The 25,455-nt window shown below is 47.0% G+C and overlaps 1 protein-coding gene across 2 annotated transcripts in view; it reads left to right on the forward strand.

Moving 5' to 3' along the window:
* The window catches only part of LOC135899893 (CRISP/Allergen/PR-1-like), a 232,784-nt gene that overhangs the window by 121,338 nt on the left and 85,991 nt on the right, over positions 1 to 25,455 (forward strand). For both annotated transcript variants that reach the window (XM_070536296.1, XM_065429286.2), the window contains exon 4: positions 13,103 to 13,281. In XM_070536296.1, coding sequence (XP_070392397.1) covers positions 13,103 to 13,281 — 179 coding nt within the window. The remainder of the gene's footprint in view (positions 1 to 13,102; positions 13,282 to 25,455) is intronic.

The raw sequence follows: 25,455 nt of genomic DNA on the forward strand, positions 1-25,455 counted from the left end.
GATTGGATGGAGTCGTCCGATAGGTAGCAGGGGAGGTTTCTTCCGGCACTGACACAATTTGCAAGTTGCGACATGGCGACGCACGGCACAGTAGTAGACCCGCCCAGAAGAACAGGCATCGTACGTGGTCGTATGTACGCAAAACTCCAAGGTTTCCCTCCGTCGGTGCATCGTGAAGTTGTTCGAGAGCGATGGATCGCAGATGATGAGGAAGGACAAGGAACAATTCAGGGCCGTCAGGGGTGATATTGCGGCGGTAGAGGCTGCCGTCTTGCAGCAAGAACATGCGGCACGTCCCGTCAGTGCTGCCACATTGCACGCAGGCAATGATGGACTGTAAGGATTCGTCGCGTTGTTGTACAGCACGCATGTGGGTCAGTAAAAGCCATCACGTAGGTCACCGGATCCTGCGCAGCAGAATCAGGGGGATCCACGGGGGCACGAGAGAGGCAGTCAGCGTCCTTGTGGAAGCGTCCATGCAGTCTTGTAACTGACAATAAAGGAAAATTCCTGGAGCCGCAAAGCCCAACGACCAAGCCGTCCTGTCTCGGTCCCGGAGAGAAGACAGCCAGCAGAGTGCGTGGTTGTCTGTAACGACCAAAATGTGCGGCCGTACAAATATTGGCGAAACTTTGCGACAGCCCAAACTAAAGCCGAGCACTCCCGCTCGTGATGGAGCAATTTCTCTCGGCAGGTGAGAAGAGGCGGATCGCGTAAGCTATCACACACTCGGTACCATTCTGTTTTGGAAGAGAACAGCGCCGATGTCATGGCCGCTTGCGTCAGTGTGGACTTCACTTGGTGCAGATGGATCAAAGTGGGAAAGTATGGGAGAGTTGGTCAGAAACCCGATGAGAGCGGTGTTACGTTTCGCCTACGACACGCGGTATAGCCGGCGCAGAGGCAACGGACGCCGGGGCTTCGTTCAAAGCGGGGGACATTTTGGCCCATTCAGCACCGCCGCAACGCCTCCCCGCCAGGCGCGTCCCGGCATGTTTCAATGCCACGTGCATTCGTGTGTGCGTGTGTGTGTGTGTGTGCGTGTTGGTGCCCACGCTTGTCAAAGCGAGGCAGCCGGGGAGAGGAGCTCCCCAAGTGTGAAGCGAGGAGGTCTGACCGGTGCCGGCCCGGCGGATGCGTCACCTTCTAGTCTCAACATGCCCGAGCGCCGCCGTCACGTGGCCTCATCCCGAAACGTTCTTTCTTGCCCTCTACTCCGAGAGTATAAAAGCAGCTGCTCCCGGACGCCGAAAGAGGCTCCGATTTCTTCTGTCGAGTAACGTGCTCTCCCGTCTCTCCACTTCGGTCGACCTGACCGGCCGCTCTTTTGCGATGCTAGAATAAACACGTTGTTCTGTTAGCAGTCAACTCATGCTTTGCCAGGACCTTCGGAAGCTTCCAGTTGTGCCCTAGGCCGCCAGGCCAACGCTACCCTTGGGGCTTGCGGCCCATCTGCAACAGCGGCGAACGCATGATCCTGCTCTGGGCACCATGAGAATGGCGTGTTCTTCTTTAGAACATCTGTCAAAGGCCGACGTTGCTCGGCCTTTGACACGGTAATCTGACGGCGCCCTAATTGACACTTCCTGGAGTTCAGTTGAAGGCCGGCTTTTCGGAAGACCGCAAGAAAGGCAGTGAGTCGGGTAACGTGGCTGGCGAACATGGGAGAAAAAACAATAACCTCGTCAAAGTACCAAAGACAGGTGCTCAATTTGTAGCCTCGCAGAAGAAAGTCGATCATACGTTCAAATGTCCCATGAGCATTGCATAGGCGAAAGGGCATGACTTTGAATTGATATAAACCATCCGGCGTGATGAAAGCTGTATTCTCGCGGTCCATTTCACCAACTGAAATCTGCCAGTAGCCGGATCGAAGATCGATGGACGAGAAATATTCAGCTCCGTGCAAGCAGTCCAAGGTGTCATCGATGCGTGGTAGTGGGTAGACGTCTTTTCGCTTGATCTTAAGTGGCGATAGTCGACGCAAAAACGCCAGGTACCATCCTTCTTTTTCACAAGGACGACAGGTGAAGCACAGGGGTTGGCTGATGGCTCGATAACCCATTTGTAGAGCATTTTGTCCACATCTGATTGGATGACTCGACGTTCAGCATGCGATACATGATAGGGACGCCGACGAATAGGATTCGTGTCTCCAGTGTTTATACGGTGCTGAACAACAGATGTTTGTCCTAAAGGCCTGTCGCCGAAATCAAAGATGTCACTGTATGATTCAAGCAGGACACGTGTGTCCATGGCCTGCTTCAGTGTATAGATCGTGGTTTGTCCTATGCCAAGTTTCCATCTCAATAATTTCAGACTGCGTCCATTTTTTACGGCTTCCTCAGCCTTTCTCACGTTGCAATTTCTAACATCACTTATTATCGCTTTGTTGATCACTTTTGGCAGTTCCACGAGTTCTATCTTATCTCTTGAGTTGGACACTTTCATTCTTTGTGGTGGTTAGTTGGAGACGATGACGAAGTTTCTACTCTGTGGAACGCTACTTTTTTTGTCTCTGCGAATTTGAAGCTACTTTGTGGGAAACGCCGCTCCCTTAACTACGGCGATGGGCGTGAAGTCACCAGGAAGGGTTACTGGTCCCTTTCCGTCAACAGCGGCCGCTCCGGGAAGGAGGTCTAGTCGCCCGAGTGACACCGACAGCGAGGACACTGTGATCTACTCAGCGACCAGTGATGAAACCTCGGATGACAGTGACTTCGTGCCCATAGCGAAGCACAAAGATAAGAGAAGACTAGTCAGGACATCTCCTTCCACAAGTAAGGCAACTGTGATCCCGACGTGAAAGTCATCAGACCTCAAAAGTTATTTGTGCCTGTGGCTGCTAGCGACAATCTAAACTGGATCAACCGCCAAGCCACATCTGTGTCGGTCTAGGCATTTGTTCCGGGTCAAATCAAAGATGTAAGGCTCAACGCCCGTAAGAACATCCTCGCTGTAGATGTCACAGACCGCTACGCGCTAGACATTCTGAGCAACGTTAAGGTGCTAGATAGCATCAACGTACGCTGCTAAAAACAAGACGATCATGACTGTACGGCCGGCGTTGTGTATCACGTCGATAATTCCATAAGCGATGCTGACTTGCATATACGCATCAAGCCGACGACAGAGGGAATTGCCACATTGCAAGCCTGTCGCCTGGGAAACTCGTAGTGTGTGAAATTAACTTTCAAAGGTGACAGCCTACCGCCACACGTCAAGGTCGGTTACTTCCGACACATAGTACGGCCTTTTGTGCAAAAACCGCTTCAGTGCAGGGAGTGTGAAAGCATAGGGCACGTTAGTGCGGTTTGCACAAATGCTGCCGTGTGCTCACGATGCTGTCGGTTGCACAGCTCTGACTCCTGTCGTGCAGAAAACCAAAAGTGCCCCAATTGTCAAGGCTCTCACGATGCAAGTTCAAAGATTTTCCCACATGGAAAAGTGATAGAAAAATCTTGAGGCAAATGGTCAGGGACGGTTCCTCGCACAGGGAGGCTGCCGCTAAGGATCGATGTCGGCGTTCACGTCACCGGAGATCTAGGAAACCCGCACCTACTGCTAAGGATGCACCGCGTCCACTTACAGTCCGCAAACCCACATACAACTAGCAATAGTAGCAATGATCATCCTAAGCAGAACGCATCCAAAATTATTGCCTTATGCGACGAGTGGCCGCCGTTGCCACGGCTAGATCCACAAGCGGACCTACAAGATGTAGCACGATCGCCTAATCATGCTTCACCTTCTGGCAGCAATCAAGACCACGACAAACAAGTTGTCACCATGATAAGGTCCCTTATGAACGCGCTACGAGTACTACTGACCGCCATACACACTCCTGCGGCTCGAGGCGCACTTCAAATACTGGATGCCCTGAATCCGGTACTGTCCGGTCTTGAGAAGCACCATAGCCGGCTCCTCTACACTCGTTCCTTAGAGGTCAAGGAAGCGTCTATCTTCCAATGGAATGTCAAAGCCATTAAATCCCGCATTTCGGACTTCCGTCCATTTGTTTTTAAGAACAAATTTCCAATAACCGTCATTTGTGAACCAAACATTGAGAGCGCCATCCACCTTTCAGGATATGAAGCTTTCATGTCTGCCACCTGTAGCAACCGCAGCAAAGTCATCGTTTATATCATATGCAATTTCACGTATGTTTTACACCCAGTGGCACCTGATAACGACAATCAGTACGTACGTTTGACTATAAAATGCAAGAACGTCGCACTCACAATCGTAGGTGCCTACATGTCACCTTCGAGTCGATTTGACAACGCAAGACGAAGTGCAATTTTAACAGCGACACCTGAACCATGGATTATTAACCGGCTACTTCAGTGCGCATCATCCGCTATGGGGAAGCATTAAGAATGAATGCCGAGGAAGAAGTGTAATACCCTTCGCGTCGGACCATGAGCTCTGCTGCCTAAATGATGGCAATCCCACTTTTCTGCGGGGATTGACACACAGCAGCTGCTTGGACTTAACTTTTGTTTCAAGATGCCTCAGTGCCAGTGTGAAAGAGTTTACGGGCAAAGAAACGCATGGAAACGCATGGCATGGTTGCAACATCAATTAAAATCGACGGCATACTCAAGTCACACTCTACCAGACTTCATTACATCTACTGGCCTGAATACACGTTGCTCATGGAGAAGAATTGCCAAAAACTCCAGGACTGTCTACGTGGCAACATCGAGAAGCCAATTAACGCCACTGCTCCAGAAGCCACAAAAGCTTTTAGGGCTATTCCTAAGTTTTCTGAATTCTAGCAGAATTGGAGCGGCTTCGAGCAATCCGCTGTCACGCGCAACGAAGGCACAGGCGCACCAAGTCCATCTACGTCATAAGGGCGGCGAGAAGCATGCAGAGGAAGATACAGCATCGGACCAACTCCCTACATTCTCTAAGATGGAAAACCTTCTGCGATTCCTTTGATCCGCATAAACCCCTGTCAGATATATGGAGAATGGTGCGTGGTCTTCGAACATCACCGCTACAACCCCTCCCCTTCAATTGCCTGGCTCTCTACCAAGGTCGCAGAGAGATCGACGTAGCGGAGGACATCTGTTTCAAGGTTACTGATCTACCGCCATCATTCACCACACGTGATCCCCGGGATGTTCCAATCTTGCGGGATTCTCGTATGGACAATCTGTTTTCCATTGAGGAGTTGCAGGCGGCGTTGGCAGCGTGCAGACGTTCCTCATCGCCTGGGCCTGACGGGGTGACATACGCAGCTCTTGGAAACCTCGGTCAAACAGTCCGGCTTGCTCTTCTAGGCATGTACAATAACCCATGGCGTGAAGGAGTGGTTGCTGCTGCATGGAAGTCTAGTCGCCTTGTGCTTCTGCTCAAACGAGGTAAATCACCCCTTGACGTGGCGTGGCGTCTTGTCGTCCCATTGCGCTGGCCAACTGGGAGAGGTAATGGAGAGGATGGTGCTGAGGCGTCTAGAGTGGTATCTAGAACACTACAAGTTGTTCCCTTACGCTATGGCAGGCTATCGACGCGGACGCTCTTCTGTAGACAACGTCATAGATCTTGTCTCGTCTGTACAGCACGAAAAAAGCCTAAGGAGGCTGTCAGCGGCGATGTTCCAGGATGTTAAAGGCGTTTATGTCAACGTAACCCATCAAGCCATCCTGGACGCCTTTGGCGATGTCGGCCTAGGCAGCCTTGTTTTCCGATGGATATTCAGCTCCTTGAAGGACAAGTAATTCTTTGTGCAAACAGAGGCTGGTGCGTCATCTGATCACCTACCGTGGCGTACCACAAGGCGGAGTCTTGAGCCCCATTCTATTTAATCTCGTGCTCATCAACCTGGTTCATACCCTACCGCAATCCGTCCATGTGTCGATCTATGCAGAGGATACATGCTTTTGGTCATCCGGCGCGACGCGTCCTTAAGTGCGCGCCAGACTTCAAAAAGCTGCCACACTAACATCAAGTTATCTTCGAGTGCGAGGTCTGGAGGTGTCCTCCGAGACATGCTCTATGGTCGCTTTCACGCGCAAAGCAATGAAACAATACGTTGTCAGAATTAATGGACAGCCTATTGCCTACGAGAAGACGCACCGCTTTCTAAGATTGATAATAGATCGAGACCTCTCATGGAGTCCTCATTCTCCTACCTAAAAAGAAAATTAGTCATGATGACCCACGTGCTCAGATTTCTTGCGGGAAAGTCATGGTGTGCGTCTGTGAGTGCGATGCTCCAACTCTATAATGCATTGTTCCTCGGTTTCCTGCGCTATAGCTTACCTTCACTGGATGGGACCGGTAAGACCAACCTCCGTGCCCTCCAGTCTGTACAAGCTCAAGCTCTGCAAATTTCCCTTGGTCTTACCAGATGTGCATTCAGGGCAGCAACAATAGCCATCGCGCCTGACCAACCCATCAATAAGTATCTTCGAGTCAACGCTTTAAGGATGCATATCAGGCACTTCGCCCGACTTCAGTCGCATCATTTCGCCTCCCTTCGTGCCGCTCGACCTCGTTCAGCGCTTAGCAAGATTATTGCCGCCAATCATGGAACTTTACCATGAAACTTCCCGCCTGCAGCACGACCATCACTACCGCTTGGGTGCCTCCATTCACTCCAGGCTCTTCTTGTAATTCCCGGTATCAAAAAGAAAACAGTGATGTCATCTTTCGCCCTCAAACAAATCGTACTTTCATTCCTCCATGACGAGCACAAAGAGCGTATCCACGTTCACACGGACGGTTCTGTTTCCTGTAAAAGTTCAGCTGGAGCAGTGATAATTCCTGCAGAGTTCGTCACCCTCAAATTCAAGACTGCTCACATTGCATCATCCACGGCTCCAGAACTCGCAGCTATCCATGCTGCTCTGGAGTTTATTGGTCACAAACCATCACATTCATGTTTCATCTTATGTGACTCGAAGGTAGCTCTCCAGTCTCTGATGTGCCCTTTCAATCACGGACCAAATGTGCAACTAGTCGCAGACATCCGACTACTCCACCATCACGCAATCAACACGGTGCCCAGCATCATCTACCGGTGGATACCGGGTCACTTCGGAATTTGGAAAATCACAGTGCGGATGATGCCGCCCGATCGGCCCACGATGGTGCCCATGTTACACTAATACGACTGTCACGAACAGATGCAGCCACAAGTCTTCGCTCCCTCACCCGCGAGTTTTTCGCAGAATATGAGGAACACCAAGGAATTCACGAACGTACGTCGCCACAGATTGGATCCACGTCTGCAACTCCTTCTACCACCAGGGTTACCACGAGTGGAAGCAACACTTCTGTGCCACCTGTGGCTCGGCGTGGCATTCACGAACTCCTATTCATTCCGCATTGGAATGACCGACAGCCCTACTTGCGACACCTGTGGCTGCGAGGATGCGATTGAGCACCTCCTTTGTGACTGTCCCTGTTACAAAGTGCCAAGAAAAGTGCTCGTGACCGCGCTCAAAAACAGGACAATCGCCCCTTTACAGAGGAAAAAGCTCTAGGACACTGGTCCAGACGGGCTTCGGCACTCAAGACCGTAAGGGCTTTTGTGAAGTTTTTAAGGACATGCGAATTGTGTGACTCTCTTTGAGAATTGCAACGTGTAGTATCGCGTTACTGTGTGAATCTTCCGGTTTCCTTTTTTCCCTCTTCTTCTTTCTCCTTTCATTCACTTTACTCCTTCCCCAGCACAGGGTAGCCAGCCGGTGCCCACACTGGCTAACCTCCCTGTTTTCCCTCCCCTTTGGCTCCGCCCTCCCTTTCCTTCTTTGTCGTTTCCTTATTACGTCCTTCGTTACTTGGGAGAGCTTGCCTAAGGTTGCCTTGGTGCCTTGCCTCCCACTTCAGTTGCTGCCTTTGAATCCAGCCTCATTAAAGGGACACTAAAGTGAAGAATGATGCCTTCTGCATCAGTAAATTACAGTGCTACAACACCAAAAACACCGCTCTTACAACGATAAGATGTTTGGTAAGGCAGAAAAAGCGCAAGAACGAAATACGGGTGGCGACGCCTACTTACGTTCCCGCACCTGGGGGCTGTGACGGCTTGGATTTTGATGGCATCTTCTAGGACCTACTAATCATATATAGTGGTACAGATTGACTACATTATGCTCTAAAGGAAGCAAATATTAAACATGGCAAGTTTCGGGAACCCTTATTGAGCCAACGCGGCCCAGATGCGAAAATATACTTTGGAATCGCGGACGTACCGGCGCTGGAGTTTCGGTGCGAAATTCAAATACTGATACTTAGACCTTCACTTTCCCATCTAATAACCAAACTATTTTTTTTAAATGACTGCCTCCAGGGTTCTCAAACAATGCTTCATTAGTCTAAACTGATTTATTGTTTCGCTTTAGTGTCCCTTTAAGGTTTCATTCATTACCTCTATGTCATCATCATCAGCTCTCTGTTCTAAGGCTGCATATTTGTTTGCAAGTACCAGTCTAAATGCGTCTGCTTTTACCCTTAGTCTACTGCCGCTAAGTTGGCCTGTTTTTCTTGACCAATTTTACTCTTTCTCTGTTCAAATTGAGGTGGATCCTAACCCTCACTAGCCTATGATCACTGCGCTTTACCCAGCCTATTAGTTCTACATCCTGCACTGTGTGGAAATCGGCAGAGAGTATTAAATCAATTTAATTTCTTGTGTCACCATTAGGGCTTTTCCAGGTCACTTTCTGTTTCTACGTTTCCTGAAAAAGGTGTCCATTATTCTTAGATTATTCCTTTCTCCGAATTCTACCAGCAGCTTTCCTCTAGCGTTTCTAGAATCGACGCCGTAGTGGCCAATTGCCTTTTCACCCGCCTGCTTTTCCCCTACTTTTGCAATAAAGTCACCCATTACTACTCTCTAGTGAGTTTTCACTTTTCTCATCGCTAATTCAACACCTTCATAAAACTTATCTACTTCTGGATGTTGGAGCTTAGACTTGTACTACCTTTAATGTACGCCTCTTGTTGAGTTTCATTACTAGTACTGCTAGCCTCTCGTTAATGCTGTAGAATTCGTCACTGTTGCCCACTATGTCCTTGTGGATTAGGAATCCTACCCCTTATTGCATCTTATCAGGGAGACCTCTATAGCAGAAGACATGGTTGGTATTTAGCAATGTGTAAGCTTCACCAGTTCTTCTAATCTCAGTAAGACCGATAATATCCCAAACAATTTTTAGTAGTTCCTCAAAGATCTAGCTACTTAAGCTAGCCTCACTCGAGAGGGTTCGGGTGTTGAACGTTGCAAGGGTCAGTGTCCATTGGCAGCCTGTCCGGCCCAAAGATTCTTAGCACTCTCAGCTACATTGCAGGTCTGACCGCTGCCTTGATCAGCTGCCGGGGACTGAGGGTGATGAGTTAATTGTAGGAATCATGATTTAGGTAGTGGCCGAATACAGAACCAATGAGGTCAATTCATGTTCTGGTTAGGGAGTGTCTTTGTGCAAGCTTAGTGGGCCTGTCTAATTTACAGTGTAGATATGCAGGGTAGTTTTCATTGCTTGCGTTGTTTTTCCGCCAATAAACAGTTCTCACTTGGAAGAGGAACATTTGAGGCCGTTGTCGGCCATGAAGGCTTGTGCTGTGTCGGCTGCTGTTTGCAATGCCTGTTTGACGGCTCCAGCATTGCCTTGCCTCGTCCAAAGGGTAACATCGTCCACATAGATGGCATGGCAGATGAGCGGGATCTTGTTAAGTTATTTGGCTAGGTTCCTCATTGCACAGTTGAGAAGAAAAAGAGATAGTACTGCACCCTGGGGTGTACCCCTAGCGCCGAGATTGATCTGAGGGCTGTTATATGTCCAATCTTGAAGGTGGCTGTCCGGTCGCGAAGAAAGGCGATTATGTATCTGTTCCCCGTGCCCCAACATTCATGTCCGATAGGTGTTTGAGCATGGCCTCTGTCTGACGTTTTCGAAAGCCTTGTGCAAATCAAGCCCTAGGATCGCGCGCACTGCCCCCGGGATTCCGGCATTCACAACGTCCGTTTTGAGCATCCACATGATGTATTGGGTGGGCACAGCTGGCCGAAAGCTAAAGAGGGGGGTGGGAATAATTAGTGTTCCTCTACATGCTCGACGAGGCGTGTTAAAACCACGTGCTCTGTTGCTTTGCCCAGACATGACGTAAGTGCAATAATTCCAATAACAAAGTCCAATGTGCTCCAGTTGCAGCATTTTTCCAGGTTTTGGAATAAATACTACGACAGCCTCCTTCCATGGCTGTAGCAGTTCCCCAGTGCGCCACACATGATTGAAGAGGCCGGTTAGACTTCTAATTGTCCGGTCATCTTGGTTGCGCAGCATTTTATTTGTTATGCCATCGGGCCCCACTGCCGAGGTAGTTTTGGATCGGCGAGCGCAGCTCTCACCTCAGCCTCGGTTGTGCCGGCATGTATGCTCTCATTCGCTTCGCCAGTGTACTCTGCGTGCGGCCACTGCTAGTTTAAGTGGGAGGTTATGTTTGAGCTTGATCTATTCTGGTTGGAGAGTCTGCTGCTTTTCCCAGAGGCTGATCAGCTTAGTGTCGGGCCTGGAGCTATCGTCCTCGCTGGGCGCCTCGATCGTTGCGTCTTCCGCATCCTAGAGGAGCTGCGTCGTCCACTCGTTTAGGTCTTTAATCTTCGTTGCTGCCTGACGGTTGCGGCTGAGTCTAAATTGCTCCAATTTTGTATATTTGACGAGTAGTTTCTTCTTTTTATTATAGCCCGCTGCAGGTATTCTAATGCACAAGACATAATGATCACTGCCCAAATCGAGGCCTGTATTGGGCCACGTCACTCCCTCCACTTGCCGAACGAAGGTAAGATCAGGAGTAGTGTTTCGTGACACGCTGTTGCCAATACTTGTCGGCTGCGTGCGATCTGTGAGCAGGGTCAAGTCGTGGTTGTTGGCCCCATTTGCTCTCGACACTCCCTTAGTATTTCGCGGATAGCCCCACATGGTATGGCTTTAATTAGCCTTCCAGAACGACGACCACAGCTTTTGTCGCCTCTTTCCCAACTTTTCTCGTAATTGTGGGAAAAGGGATAGTACTGCACTTTGGCGAGCTTATATGTTTAGTATATAGAGGCATTTATGCTTCCTGTTTTGGGGCATTAGCTGTACAAAAGTGTAGTGCAGATTTGTGATTTCTAAGTGGATCTGCATTGCGGAGATGTTTCGATGCACAACAATTGCTGTTCTTGCACTCGGTTTCTTGTTTGTCGAAAACTCATTAAAGCAGGTATAGCCCGTTATTTTGATTGCTGATTCTGTTTCCTGTAGCGTGATGACATCGACCTTGGGGTCGAGGTCCGCCATTGCGAACTGCAGCGCTGCACTCTCTTTGCCAAACGACCTGCAGTTCCACTGTAATATCCTAACTTGTTCCGCCATCACCTATTCGAAATACCATGGACCTGGCGTCGGGCACATCTGTGGGGATGCCGTGCCCGTCCTGAGGTCGTCCTGCGTGACTCGTACCTCTGTTCAATGGTGGCAACGAGGATTGCGGAGTCTCTGTGTTGCTGTTTAAGGTGGGTAGAACGCGGATTGATTTTGGTTTTAAGCAGGTCATGTAAGGCTCTGAGTGTTTCTTGCATTACACACTGTATTGTGTTGAATATTTTTTCTATGATCTACGCTAGGCTTTTCATTGTTGTACTGCTTCGACTTTTTGTTCGAGGAACTTCGCCGGTTGTGCAGTGGAGTCTATAACTTCCGTTAATTTCCTCTTAGCATTACGTGCCTTATCCATCTCCATGCACGCATCTGTGTTCCTGTGTACGGATGCGGTAGTTTCTGTAGATGGAGCTGGTAACAGTAAGTCTTCGCAAAAGTCAAGGCCTGTGGATGGCAACTGGAGCCTCGAACGCAGCCAGAGCCTGGAACCTTGCTAAGAAGAAAGCGGCTGCTCAGCTGGATGAACCAGATCTCCTGCATGTTGATGTAGAATTCACGGGCAACCTACAACCATGGGACCACTCCCGGACCGCAAGAAGCGACATCACTCAAGCATTGGTTTAGTCGGTGAGCTGACGCTGGCCTGGCTGGGCTCGGTTGTCATGGTCACCAATTTGTGGGAGGCGGCGCGATGACGTAGCCGGCGTAGCCCCGGTTCATTTAGGCCGGCCAGCCATGGTGCAGCAGCATCTCGGGAGCGGCTAACACCTCAGCCGCTCAAGTCAAGCGCGATAGCGTGTTCTATTCTCGACCTACATGCACGCGAGCCGTCTTCCACTCCGGCTCTGGAGGCGATAGTCGCACCGCTGCACGCCTATAGTACCGGAATGGCCGATAGCCCTATGAACGACTCCTGTAGATAAGAGGACATCGAGCATCTATTGTGTACCTGTCGTCGCTACAGCCTACAACGCCTCTCTTTCAGGGCAACTTTAAGCCGACTGGAGTCCAGACCATTCGCTGGGTCAAATATTCTCGGGCCGTGGTCATAGCCGTCACCGGCACAAGAAGCGATTTGCGCACTAGTACACTACTTTAAGTGCACCGGTTTAAGAGGCCACTTATAGTGCTTCTGTGTATCCTCCCACTTGTACTCAGGGCTCACTCTCTCACTCTTTTCCTTTTTCTGTTTCTCTTCCCCTTACCTCCTATGTAGGATAGCAAACCAGATGCTTTTCTGGTTTACCTCCTTGCCTTTCATCTCCTTGCTTTCTCTCTCTCTCTCGCTCTTTCTCTCTCTCTCTTAGGCACACACGTAGTGGTGAATTCAAAGGAGTCCACGCCAACGTATAACCGGCGAGGTGGCAGCAGCCAGTCTCCGCAAAGTATCGGGAACACCCAGCGGAAGTTTAGGCTTAGAAAAAATTTCGTAGTGTCGCATAGTGTGAAATCCTGTCCCAAAATGTTCTAGAATACAGAGTTTTATGAGGTGTACATTTGCTATGGAGTTATCAATGTGTCTTGGATTCCTTTAGTGACAACTAGGGCACATTTCTAATATGTAGAAATATTGAAAAGTCGAGCCTGCAAGACAACGGTATCAGTGTAAGAACGCACGAAGTGATAAAGCGTAAAGGTCTAGCACAGAACTACCAAAATATAAACTTCCAGCCGTCCCAAGTCTCGACATCGTGACTGTATAATTTTCTGACTTCTCATTTCAGCGAGATTTCCCCGCGTCGGCCAAAATGTTGGCTGGCGTGGTGAGAACCGGAATCGCAGTAGCGCTACCTGGAGCCAGCGTGTGAAGAACTGGTTCGACGAATACAAGGGCTACCCGCCCGAAGGCATCGCAAGCTTCAAGGTCATCCGCGGACCACCCAGAACGGGTCACTTCACTCAGGTTTGAATTATGTTTCTATAAATATAGACCCGAAATCAGAGACACTAGCGCCTAATTATTGCAATTTAGATAGACGCTTTAGTGGACGCTAAATTTAAACAGTAGGTGATGATAGAGTGGTAGATTACATAAAGCCCTTTGATAATTTGAAAGTAGCGACACTCTCCTGCCCGCGGCGCCTTCCTCCCTCATTCTTCTTGCACGCCAGCTACGCGCGCTGCGCACGGCACACTCTATCTCGTTGGCTGCCACCATGGCTTCCGCGGATGGGTCGCACTATTCGATTGAGACGCATCATATTCGACATGTTGCGCGCCACAGTGGTGTATAGCATGTTGAAAACTAGTGATAACAGCGTCGAGAGCGCTGAAGGTATCGTCGTTTATGAGGAATTGGTTTCTTAAAGCTGTAAGAATGGGGCATACTGATGTTAAAGCAGCGTTGAGGTGAGTTTTAAACTCCATAAATCTTTTTTCTGTCCCATGAAGTGATGCTTCACTTTGTCATCTCATCTAGTATTGCTTGTGGCACATCCCTTTGTGTTTGGCTTTTTTTCTTCTTCCCTGTGCGCATAAGTGCATCGCAGGTGTCATACCTAGCGTGCCTTCGTGTCATGAATTAGCCGCGAGAGCATTGTCCTTCCATGTGTTTGTCATATCAATGTGAAAGTAACTATGTGAAAGCTACGTAGCTCAGTGTGAAACTGAATAAGACCCTTGTGCAATTTCAGTGCGAGCAAGGGTGCGCGATCATACAAACACCTCTTGCACATTGCCTGTACCACTGAGAAACCAAACAATCGTCACCCATTCATGCATTCGGAGCAGCCCAATTCAAACGAATTCAAGAACACCAAAATAATACAGAAACTCCGCAGGAGTTGTCTAAGTATGCGCAAGCATACCCCCAAATTTCAGTTGGCCCTGCTCCAAATTTGAAGTTGACTCACCCCCAAACTTCAGTTAGCCCACCCCCAATTTTAATTTTGCTCACACCCAAATTTAAGTTTGACCACATCCAAACTTCAAGTTGGCCAACCTCCCGATTTCAACTTGGCTTATCCCCAATAATAAGCTCGCCCACCACGAAGTTCAAGTTGGCCCGCCCCCAAATTTTAAGTTGGCCCAACCCCGAATTTCAAGTGGGCCCATCCCCAGATTTCAACTTGGCTTATCCCCAAATTTAGGTTGACCAGCCCTCAAATATAGGTTGGCTCACCCCCAAATTTCAGTTGGCTGACCTCTAAATTTCATGTTGACACAGCCCCAAATTTCAAGTTTGCCCACCTCTACTATAAGCTTCCCCATGCATTTTATAATGAGCCCTATGTATTTCTCTGGGTATTCTCTTTCTATTTATGTTTTTGTGGGTTAAAATTGTTCTCACTTATAAAGTCATCAATAATGTACGTTTACACTATTATAATGTTAAATGACAAGTTTTCAAAATACATTTTTTTTTGCAGATACAACGCAATCAAACATTTCGCGTGACGCGGCTGGGGCACTTGTCAAAGAATTCTTACGCAATAAAAACGCAGGTAATTATTAAATTATGGGGTTTCATGTCCCAAAACCACCATCTGATTATGGGGCACTTCGTTGCGCGGTGAGTCCGGAAATTTTGACCACCTGGCGTTCTTTAACGTGCACCTGAATGACCACCTGTACACGGATGTTTTCGCATTTCGCCCGAGGATTCCCTCTGTTCCCCGAAAGTAGTAAAAGCAAACTAAGCAAAAAAGGGGAAACCAGTACTTAGTGAGGAGAATAACGGGTTTAAAGGCAATGAAAAATAAAAAATGAGGGGTTGAAAAAAACCCAAAATCACATAATTTAATATAAAAGCCAATGGGAAAAAGAAAAGGTGGGCGCGGTAACACGGTTGTGTGCACAAGCGTACGCCCGCTGCTAAACGGGCACGCCACAGCTCCCAGCCAGGACGTGTGCCAGCGACTGTCCCAGTCTCAGGATGGCAGAGTCAGCCACGACTCCGAGCACGCAAATCAGGCCATTTGATTCCACCTTCGTGCGAGGCCGATGTACCCTTGGCGTCCAGCGAGACACCGGTCAAGTACAGATGCAGTGCATAGCATGCGACCAAGAGAACCGACCCAGCTACCACCATATGCCAAGCGAAGAGCAGGAAGAAGAGAGAAAGAAAAAAAAACAGGGCATGAGGGCCAGGTAACAGCGCGGCCTAGGACGCATCAATGCGGGGGACGCCCCTCTGCCAATCCGGCAACGCCGCACATATGAGTCATGCGATCCTAAAAAGAATAGCGCGATTACATTTACCCCCGAAAAGGTGTGGGTAAGCTGCCTCGTCCAGACGGCCATCGGGGCACCAGTGAGCCGCGCCGCCAGCGAAACGATAATTCGTTGTGTAGTAGCAGAATGACGAGCAAAGAAACCCACAGGGGCATATGCTGTGTGGGGCAAAACGAAATCGATGTAAATAATACGGGAACCGGCCATGTCCGGTGATCACATGTACTAAAGGTTTAGGAGGGGGTGAAAAGGCCGGGATGGTTGACATGTCCGGGACCCAAAGAAAGGCCTCAGTGTCAGTATACTCAGTGGTCCATGAGCGGCGCCAGTTTCTCTCAATCTGTTTATAAAATTTTGCACGTATAGGTCGAATGGAAGTTCGAGCGCTGCGCGGCAGGCCATACCGCACTGCACTCGACGCCACCTCGTGAGCAGGTTCATTTCCAAAGACACCGGAGTGGCCCCTGACGTGGTATAACTTAATATCAAACTTAGTTGACAGACAGCGTAACGCCTGCTTTATCTGTACCCCCCAAGCCTCGCTAGACCTGAGTGCCGCAATCGCCGACAATAGAGACAGACAGTCCGAGTATATATTAACGCGTCCCTCGGTCCGCGACGTCGCCAGGTAATCGAGCGCCTCAAAAAAATGAAGTGGCCTTCGCACAGTATGCGCCGCCGGCCCGTTCAACCTTTAATTTACCGACCTTCCGAAGACTATTGCGAGGGCCCATGACTACATATGCAACCCCATCAGAGAGTTCAGAATAAGAACCATCGGTATAGACATGGAATGGCATCTCCGCCGATTTTTTAAATGCCTCTAAGATGTTCAGCCTTGCAAATGGATACCGGCATCTCTCGGCTGGGTGGTCTATCAAATGATCACAGGAATAATCAACCGTTGCTGGAAGGTAATAAACAGGGCCATAACATGTGAACCAAAGAAGAGTAAAATGATGATATTCAGTGCGAAGCCGTTCCAATTCCAATCGTAACGGCGCCACCCGCAGGAGGACTTGCAGGGCCGACGTGCGCGTTGTGCCGTCAGCCCCTGCGAGTGTAATCAACGTGACTCTATGTAAAGAGATAACTTTCGCCTTTAGAACACTATCCGGGAATTCCGACCACCAGACCGGTCCCGCATAGGTGACAGGGAGCACTACTTGCCTGTGTAGAGCTCTAATGGCAAAAGGGTTTACCAAATGTTCTATTTTAATATAAGCTGCAATTTTGGTAGCAAGTTCCATTTTCGCTCCAACGTAATCAACGTGTTCCTTAAAGCCTAATCTCAAATCAAAGACCAACCCTAATAATTTCATTTTATCTTTTCTTTGAAGCCAGGCATTGTCCATGAACACAATAAGTGTGTTCCCCTTCATAGCACTAGTGTCATGTGGGAAGGCAACAAAGAATGACTTCGTAGCGTTACTATCCACTCTGGCATCCCGAGCGAAGACGTTTATCGACATCAGAACCACTTCTGCCAAACACTCAATAGCACCCCCATCGAAATGCCGTCTCCGTGGCCGGGATTCCATCCCGCGACCTCGTGCTGAGCAGCCCAACACCAAGTCACTAGGCAACCACGGCGGGTTTAAAACGCAATGCCGAATAGCTAGCGCTTATCACCGGCAAAGCCACCGGTATATTTGGCATTAATTATTTCAGGGCCTTCATTCATTGTATCTAAGTGATTGACGCACATCGACCTAAGCTACAACGAAAGCTTCTCTAGAAGCCGCTATTTCGATTTTCAGTAAATCAGGCAATGTATCTTATCACGAAAAGTGCGATCGAGAGGCTGTATCTTCACACATAATTATTCACGGCTGAAAGCAGAACCTATAGAGTTGCATTTCCGTCTTAATAACAGTTGACGACGTGCGAGATGATGAGCCCTAGCAGAATATTCAGCATACTAAACACCCCCATTTTTGGCTATGTACAAACTGTCGCAGCCAAAACGCTGATGAGCCGGCCGTAGGAGTTAAAATATGAAGCATTAAGGGATGCTATGCTACGAGCATTAACAAATGCGCCTCACCTCGCCAACAACACAGTTCTTGTCGGAACAAGGTTTTTTTCGGCCAATGTTGTGCAGCCACTGCTTCTTGCACAAGCCGTTACGCTTTCCTTGTGGTATCATAAAAACGGCATAACAATATTCAGGCTTGTTGCTGCGGTTATATGCGTTGCAGCACGGCATAGCGTCACCACAACACCGCAGGAAACACAGCGTGCAACGTTCGCTGCACCGAGCCAGCCGCGAGCTAAGGAAAAACATGTCGCCAACAAAAAAGAAAAACACAAGCAAAACGCAAGATTCGGCGTTTCCAAGACCAACGGCAAAGAGACCAATCGGCGCGCAGAGAAACGGGGACAAAACTGGTTCCGGGCAAGGGGCGAGAAGGACGCGCGGCGGCGGTGGCAGCGTTCAAAGAGTGGCGGCACTTTCAAATTATCGAGGGTCTTCACGATCACAGTTTTGCCATTTTCTCAGCACTTCGATCGAGCGGGGGGAAAAGTCAGTTTGACCCGACAGGCGAACCATTGATTACGATAACAAATTATTGGGTGGCCATACAAAGTAAGGGGATTTATTTTACCACCTGCATGAACTAAAGTTAACACATAGATTTTAATCTCGTCGGAACGATCGTATTTGCGTTCATTCCTTTTGTATACATTTGCAGTTATTCGTTCTGGCATATTTTCGTTTCTGTTCCCGCGAATTGTATTGCGAGCGCGGCGGAAACGGCGCATTCGATTGCTTCCACGAGCGAAATGTGCTAGCTATGCCTGATTGATCGCAGACAGCATTACTGTAGCTTAAATGCAGCATAGCATTCCTGTCTTCCTAGCGTATAGGCCTGAAGAGTTCTTGGAAACGTAAGGGGCCCGGTCCGCTATTTCTTCTTCGCATTAGCTTTGGTATAGGCGCCGTCTAAATCTGTAGAAAGGTCGAAGACACCTAAGCACTGTCAAGGTCTTCTGCTTTACACGAGGCTCAGAACCGTATTGTTCTGGTGGCCCGTCTCGGCCGTTTTAGTATTTGCCCGGAAGCGCAAGTTTCTATACATATACAAACGACGGCAAGAGGCAGGCAGACATGACGCGGCTCGGGGCTTCTCGGTAAGCGCTGAGACCTTTTTCCTTTTTCTTGCTTTGTTTCTTTCACACACGTTGCTTTTAGGTGCTGTTCAAATTCGTCGGAAATATATCGAGTACCAAGGCGCGTTTATGGCCGCATGCATACGTGAGATTCCACAGCCTCGATGTTAGGACCACTGAGAATTTACACTATATTGTGCGAATATATGGAGGATAAATGAACGGATCCCTCAGGCATGTAAGGCCTGTACTTTTCGACGATAGTAGCCTGGCCGCCTACGGGATTATCTGACTGAGGCATGTCGGATGCTGGGTTGCCAAAGTTGGAAGTATGATTGTATGATTTGTGTGATTTTGTATGATTTTTGTATGATTTGCATTATTTTTTTGTCTCACGATGATGGCCGGCAAAAGGTGTCGACAGTGACTGCGGCTAATCCAAGTACAACCAAATTAGGAAGGCCCACTGTGCTTCAACAAAAACACTCCATCCTGCGTGATTCCTGCAAATAACCCATAGCCCTCAGTCCCCAGTAGCTGTGGAGCACCTGACCAAGGCGGCGGTCAAACCTATATTGCAGCAGAGGGTGCCAAGAATCTCTGGACCTGTACACGCCTCCAATGGTAACTGACCATGGCAACCTTTAACACCCGAACTCTCTCGAGTGAGTGTAGCTTAGCAGGACTCTTTGAGGAACTATCAGACATTGTTTGGGATATATTTGGCCTCAGTGTGGTTAGCAGAACTAGTGAGGCTTATACAGTGATGACTAACGGCCACGTCCTCAGCTATAGAGGATTCCCACATAACAAGCAATACGGAGTAGGGTTCTTTATGCATAAGGACATTACAGGAAACACTGACGAATTCTAGAGTATTAATGACAGGGTGGCAATTGTCGTATTAAACTTAAATACAGATATAGATCAAAGGGGTTACGAGCCTATGCTCGAATCTCCAGTCATTAAGGTGATGAACTAGATCAGTTTTATGAATATGTTCAATTAGCGATGAGAAAAGTCCAAACTCAGTAAGCTACAGTAATGAGCGACTTCAAAGCAAAAGTGATAAAAAAGCAGGCTGGCGAACAAGCAATTGGCAACTACAGCGTCGATTCTAGGAACGCTAGAGGAAAGATGCTGATAGCATTCGTAGAACCGAATAAGCTGCAAATAAACAACACCTCCTTCAGGAAGTGTAGCAACAGAAAGTGGACCTGGAACAGCATAATTGTGAAACAAGAAATGAAGCTGATTTCATGCTTTCTGCTGATCTCAGCGTAGTGCAGGATGTAAAGGTGTTAGGTAGGGTGAAGTGCAGTAATCAATTTTCGGAGAGAAATAGTAAAATGGTCAAGAAGAACCAGGACAACCTAGATGCAGTAAAGGTACAAGCAGACAAATTCAGGCTGGTACTTGCAAACAAATATGCAACCTTAGAACAGAGAGATGAAGTTGACATAGTGGCAATGAATGAAAGTGTAACTAGGCTAGCTTCACAGGGAGCAGTTCAACTGGGAGGCAAGGCTCCAAGGCAACCTGAAGGCAAGCTCCCCCAAGTAACAATGGACCTAATAAAAAAGCGACAAAGAATAAAACTGTCCAACTCAAGAGTCCAATTGTCAAAACTAATCTGCATAGAGAAAATAAGCGATATTCGAAAATATAACGTCAGAAAGACTGAAGAAGCCGTAAAAAATGGATGCAGCCTAAAATCAGGGAGAACGAAACCTGGCATTCGACAAACGAAGAGGTATGCACTGAAAGATCAGCCGGGCCGTATCATCAGCAATCTTGAATGTATAGTAAAAGCGGCGGAATAATTCTATATTGATCTTTACGGTCCCCAGAGGTGACAGGATACTTCCCTTCGAACGAGTAATGAACAGGATATAGAAACTCATCCTATAAATAAAGATGAGGTCAGAAGGGCCTTGCAAGACATGAATAGGGGAAAAGCGGCAGGAGAAGACGGAATAACAGTCGATTTAATCAAAGATGGAGGAGACATCAGACGTAAAGAAAGCCTTGGTAGCTATGTAGAGGGGGAAGGCAGCTGGGGAGGATCAGGTAACAGCTGATTTCTTGAAGGATGGTGGGCAGATTGTTTTAGAAAAACTGGCCACCCTGTATACGCAATGCTTCATGACCTCGAACGTACCGAAATAAATCGATCAAAAAAATTTATTCCATCCACAAATCTGTTCTTTTGTGGAAGACGAGGGCTCGAAAAAAAGTGGATTTGTTAACATAAGGCGTATAAAGGGTATTTTCCAGGTATCATCTCTGCGTGAATTATAAGACCTTGTGAGTGATGTCAACTCTGAAAGTGTACGTGGAAGACCGTCTGAATCATATTTATATTTTCTGGCTAGATTTAGAGCGTATAATTTATGCACAGTTACAAGATTGTATGTTAAAAATAGAGGTCTTGTGTGCGCAGTACTTTCAATGCATGCAATGTGACGAAGTGCTTTCTTTTGCAACATAAGCAACTGGTTCAGGTTCGTTAACGTGGTTGTGCCCCATACTAGACAGCAATAATTCAAGTGTGAAAAAAGTAGTGCGTTATAAATATGAAGTTTCACAGCTGTTGCTAAGTGGAACTTGAATTTCGCCAGAATTCCTAGTGCCTTTGCAATTTGCGAGGCAACGTGGTTAACATGGATGTCCCAAGACATATGCTTTTGGAAAATTACACCAAGTGACTTTACTGTGTAACAATTTCTATACGTGAATTCCCTAAGATTGTATTCAAAGTAGGTGTTGCAGGGGACTGTCGAGGTGTGAAGATAATAGCTTTTGTTTTATCTATGTTAATTTCAAGCGAATTTATTATGCTCCACTTGTGTAAATCGCGGAGAGCTCCATTAATTTTACTTTCAAGAGTTTCATAATGATGCCTGTGAAGAAAAATTGTTGTGTCATCTGCATAAGTTATGTACTCTGCGCCGTGGTTACCTTCTGTAATGTCATTGATATAGAAATTGAATAGAAGCGGTCCAAGTATGCTCCCTTGGGGGACACCTCAGGTAACTGCTTTGCATGTAGATAAATTTCCCTGAATGCAAACACATTGCATTCTATGTTGCAGGTAGGATGTTATAAGCGGGAGGGGTGTGCCTCTAATTCCATATACTTCTAGTTTTTTAGTTAGTGTTAAGTAGTTTAGACGGTCGAACGCCTTTGAGAAATCGATATATATACCAGCTATCAGGCGTTTTTCATCGAATGCTTTCAGAATGATTTCTTTTTGCATGACAAGGGCAAGTTCTGTAGACCTGCCTTTTCTGAATCCAAATTGGGTGGGGCTAATCAAATTGTATTTGTTGGCAAACCCAATTATTCTAGCGTACACTATTTTTTCTAAACCTTTGGAGAACACGGGTAGTATGGATATCGGCCGATAATTTGATAAGTTGTTTCTTTCTCCGCCCTTGAATATCGTAATACCTTTTGCTATTTGCATTTTCTTTGGAAAAACACCTGTCGAGAGAGCTAGATTATAAATATGCGTTAGCTGTGTCAATATGATGTCAAGAACGTACTTTACTGGCCTGATTTGAATGTTGTCGATATCACACGTTAAGCTCTTCTTGAGAGATTTGTACACGTTATTTATTTCACTCTCAGTTGTGGGATTCATAAATATGCTGGTAGAAGTTCTCGAGATCCGATTTACTCCCTCCGGAGAACGAGAGCTAGTGACTAGATTTGTGAAGTAGTGATTAAATGCTTCTGCTAATTCAGCTCCTTCTTTAAGTTGATTGTTCAGCGTTATTTCACCAACCTCTGCATTTTTTGGTACCCGATTTAGCATCTCATTAATTTTCCTCCACATTAGGTCCAATTTCTGTTTTCTCCCAATATCGAAGTAACTGTAGAGATAGTTTCGCTTTGTATTCCGTAATTAGGCATCAGTTTTGCATCTGTGTGTACGAAATACGTCCCTATCATCAGTGTTACGCGTTTGGAGGAACCTGTTAAAAAGCTTATCTTTCTTTTTAATCATTTTAAGGCATTCCTTATTTATCCAAGGCTTGCGCGCCTTTTTACTTTTCTTGTGTACGATATATGGAAATGACTTCATGTATGCATCACGAAATAGGCGCAAGAATTCGTCATATGCATCGTCAGATGTATGAGACATGTATACGGCATCCCATTTTATTTTGATAAGGTGACTGCGAAAGTTCTGCAACGATTTTTTCGCAAATTTCTAGAATTTTCATGGTTTGTGGAAGTGGCGCACGGTCTCAATTAAGCACTTTTGCCAACAAAAAAATAGGTAAGTGGTCGTTAATGCTTGATGCCAATACACCACCAATAACTTTGTGCTCTCATAGGTTTGTTATACATAGGTCAATTGATGTATTCGTTGTGTATGTCACTCGTGTAAAATATCTATTTACATAAGTTGAACAGTACGAAGATAGCATTGTCTGTAACTTGTTTTGAGCATTTGAGTAATTCAGCATGTCGATGTTAAAATCACCCCCCAGTATTAGTACTAGGTCGTTTTCACTTGCATAATTCAATAAACCTTCCACATACACAATGAATATATCCACAATTCCATCTGGAGGGCGGTACATTACAGCTACAATATATTTCTGTGATACAATAGCAACACACTCTGCATCACGTGTTATAAATGAAAATTCAGGAAGTAGGTCACAAGTAATGCACTTCTTGATATTCAGTAAGACTCCTCAACCACGTTGATCTTGGCGGTTTAGACGAAAAGTCTGATAATTATCAATCTGTATGGCATCGCAGTCCGAATTAAACCACGTTTCGGTCAGCATAATTACGTCGAATTTAAAGCAAAATTGGTCCAGGAATACGTTTAGCAAGTCGTGTTTATGGTAGGCAGATCTGATGTTTAGGTGGAAGCATGTTAGTCCAATATCGTTTTCGGAAGCTGAAAGACTGTTAACGTCTTCGGGTTGCAATACCATGATGAATAGGAGTGATCTTCAGTAGCCTGACGCCATTCACCTAAACTATTTTTCCGATGTCACTTTCAGTGCTTACGCGAAACCCTGCGGACTGCTCACCCTTTCGAGCAAAAATCTTACCATCTCTTGTCCATACGAATTCCCATTCGCATGCCTTTTTCTTACTGATTGCCATTCCAAGCAATTTCTTGAGAGTAAGGCAGAGATGCTCATTAACAAATATTGACTTATTGCTTGAGCGACCAATGTCATTTGCCGAGAGCCTAGTTTTTCTTGCTTTAAGCAGAAAGGCGTCACGCTTTGAGCGGTTCTTAAATTGCACTATTATGTTTGAAACAAAAATCATTCCTGGTTTTCACTCTGTGGCAAACATCAATGTCGCTCTCGGTTACTGGTTCATTCAGAGCTGTACCCACTTGATTCAGTATTTCATGCAGATTTTCATTCCTATCTTCCTCTATACCCTTGTTTTCCACATTGCGGTTCCTAGAGTATTGCTCGCTATTTGTGATTCTTGATTCATGATCTGCAAGCTTTTTCAGTCTTATTACATTCTTCTTTGAGCGCTAGGTTCTCTTTTTTCAGAGCTTCATTCTCTTTTTGCAGCATATCGTTTTTCACTTTGCTTTCTTCAAATTTTAGACTTAGGAACTCAAGACTTTCTTTGACTTCTCTCAAGTCCTTCCTCAGATCACGTTCCATTTTAGATCTGAATTCTTTCATTTCTTTCCTGATATCTTCTTCGAAACGAGTAGACATTATTAGACAGGGTACCAAACGAACAGTGGATAATTATGGCAGCGGGACGCAGAAAAAAAGGGAAAAAAAGAATAATGAAAAACTAAAACAACAAAAGAAAGTACATATTGGAGTGATATCGAACCTGCGGCGACTAGAAAGACGTTTCAGGCGTGCTCTTCGCTGCCCCCGCTGCTGCCAAGGGGTCCGGCGAACGATGATGTCCGGTTTATATAGGCTTCGATGGCCCCTGGTGGCGGTGCAGTGGCGCAGATTCCAGAAGATACTGTTGCCACACCCCCAACGTAGGCTGGATCTGTGGATCCGAGGCAAGCAGTAGATGTGGCTTGTTTAATGGGCTTATCTGCGGCGACAAGAAAGACGTTTCAGGCGTGCTCTTCGCTGCCCCTGCTGCTGCCAAGTGATCCGGCGAACGATGATGTCCGGTTTATATAGGCTTCGATGGCCCCTGGTGGCGGTACAGTGGCGCAGATTCCAGAAGATACTGTTGCCACACCCCCAACGTAGGCTGGATCCGTGGATCCGAGGCAAGCAGTAGATGTGGCTTGTTTAATGGGCATATCTGCGGCGACAAGAATGACGTTTCAGGCGTGCTCTTCGCTGCCCCCGCTGCTGCCAAGTCTCAATAATGATTATTAATCTTGGAACAACGCTCACTTATTCCTAATCCATAAGAAAGGGGACACCAAAGACTTGAAAAATTATAGACCGATCAGCTTACTGTCCGTTGCCTACAAAGTACTTACGAAGGTAATCGCAAATATAATCCGGAACACTTTAGACTTCGGTCAACCAAAGGACCAGACAGGGTTCCGTAAAGGCTACTCAACAACAGACGATATTCACAGTTCAATCAGGTGGTAAAGAAATGTGCGGAATATAACCCACCCTTATATATAGCTTTGATTGATTACGACAGGGCGTTTGATTCAGTCGAACCCTCAGCAGTCATGGAGGCATTACGGAATCAGGGTGTAGACGAGCCGTATGTAAAACTACTGAAAGATATCTATAGTGGCTCCACCGCCACCGTAGTCCTCCATAAAGAAAGCAACTAAATCTGAATAAAG

Source organism: Dermacentor albipictus, chromosome 3 (assembly GCF_038994185.2).
Source record: "Dermacentor albipictus isolate Rhodes 1998 colony chromosome 3, USDA_Dalb.pri_finalv2, whole genome shotgun sequence".
Classification (NCBI taxonomy): Eukaryota; Metazoa; Arthropoda; class Arachnida; order Ixodida; family Ixodidae; genus Dermacentor; species Dermacentor albipictus.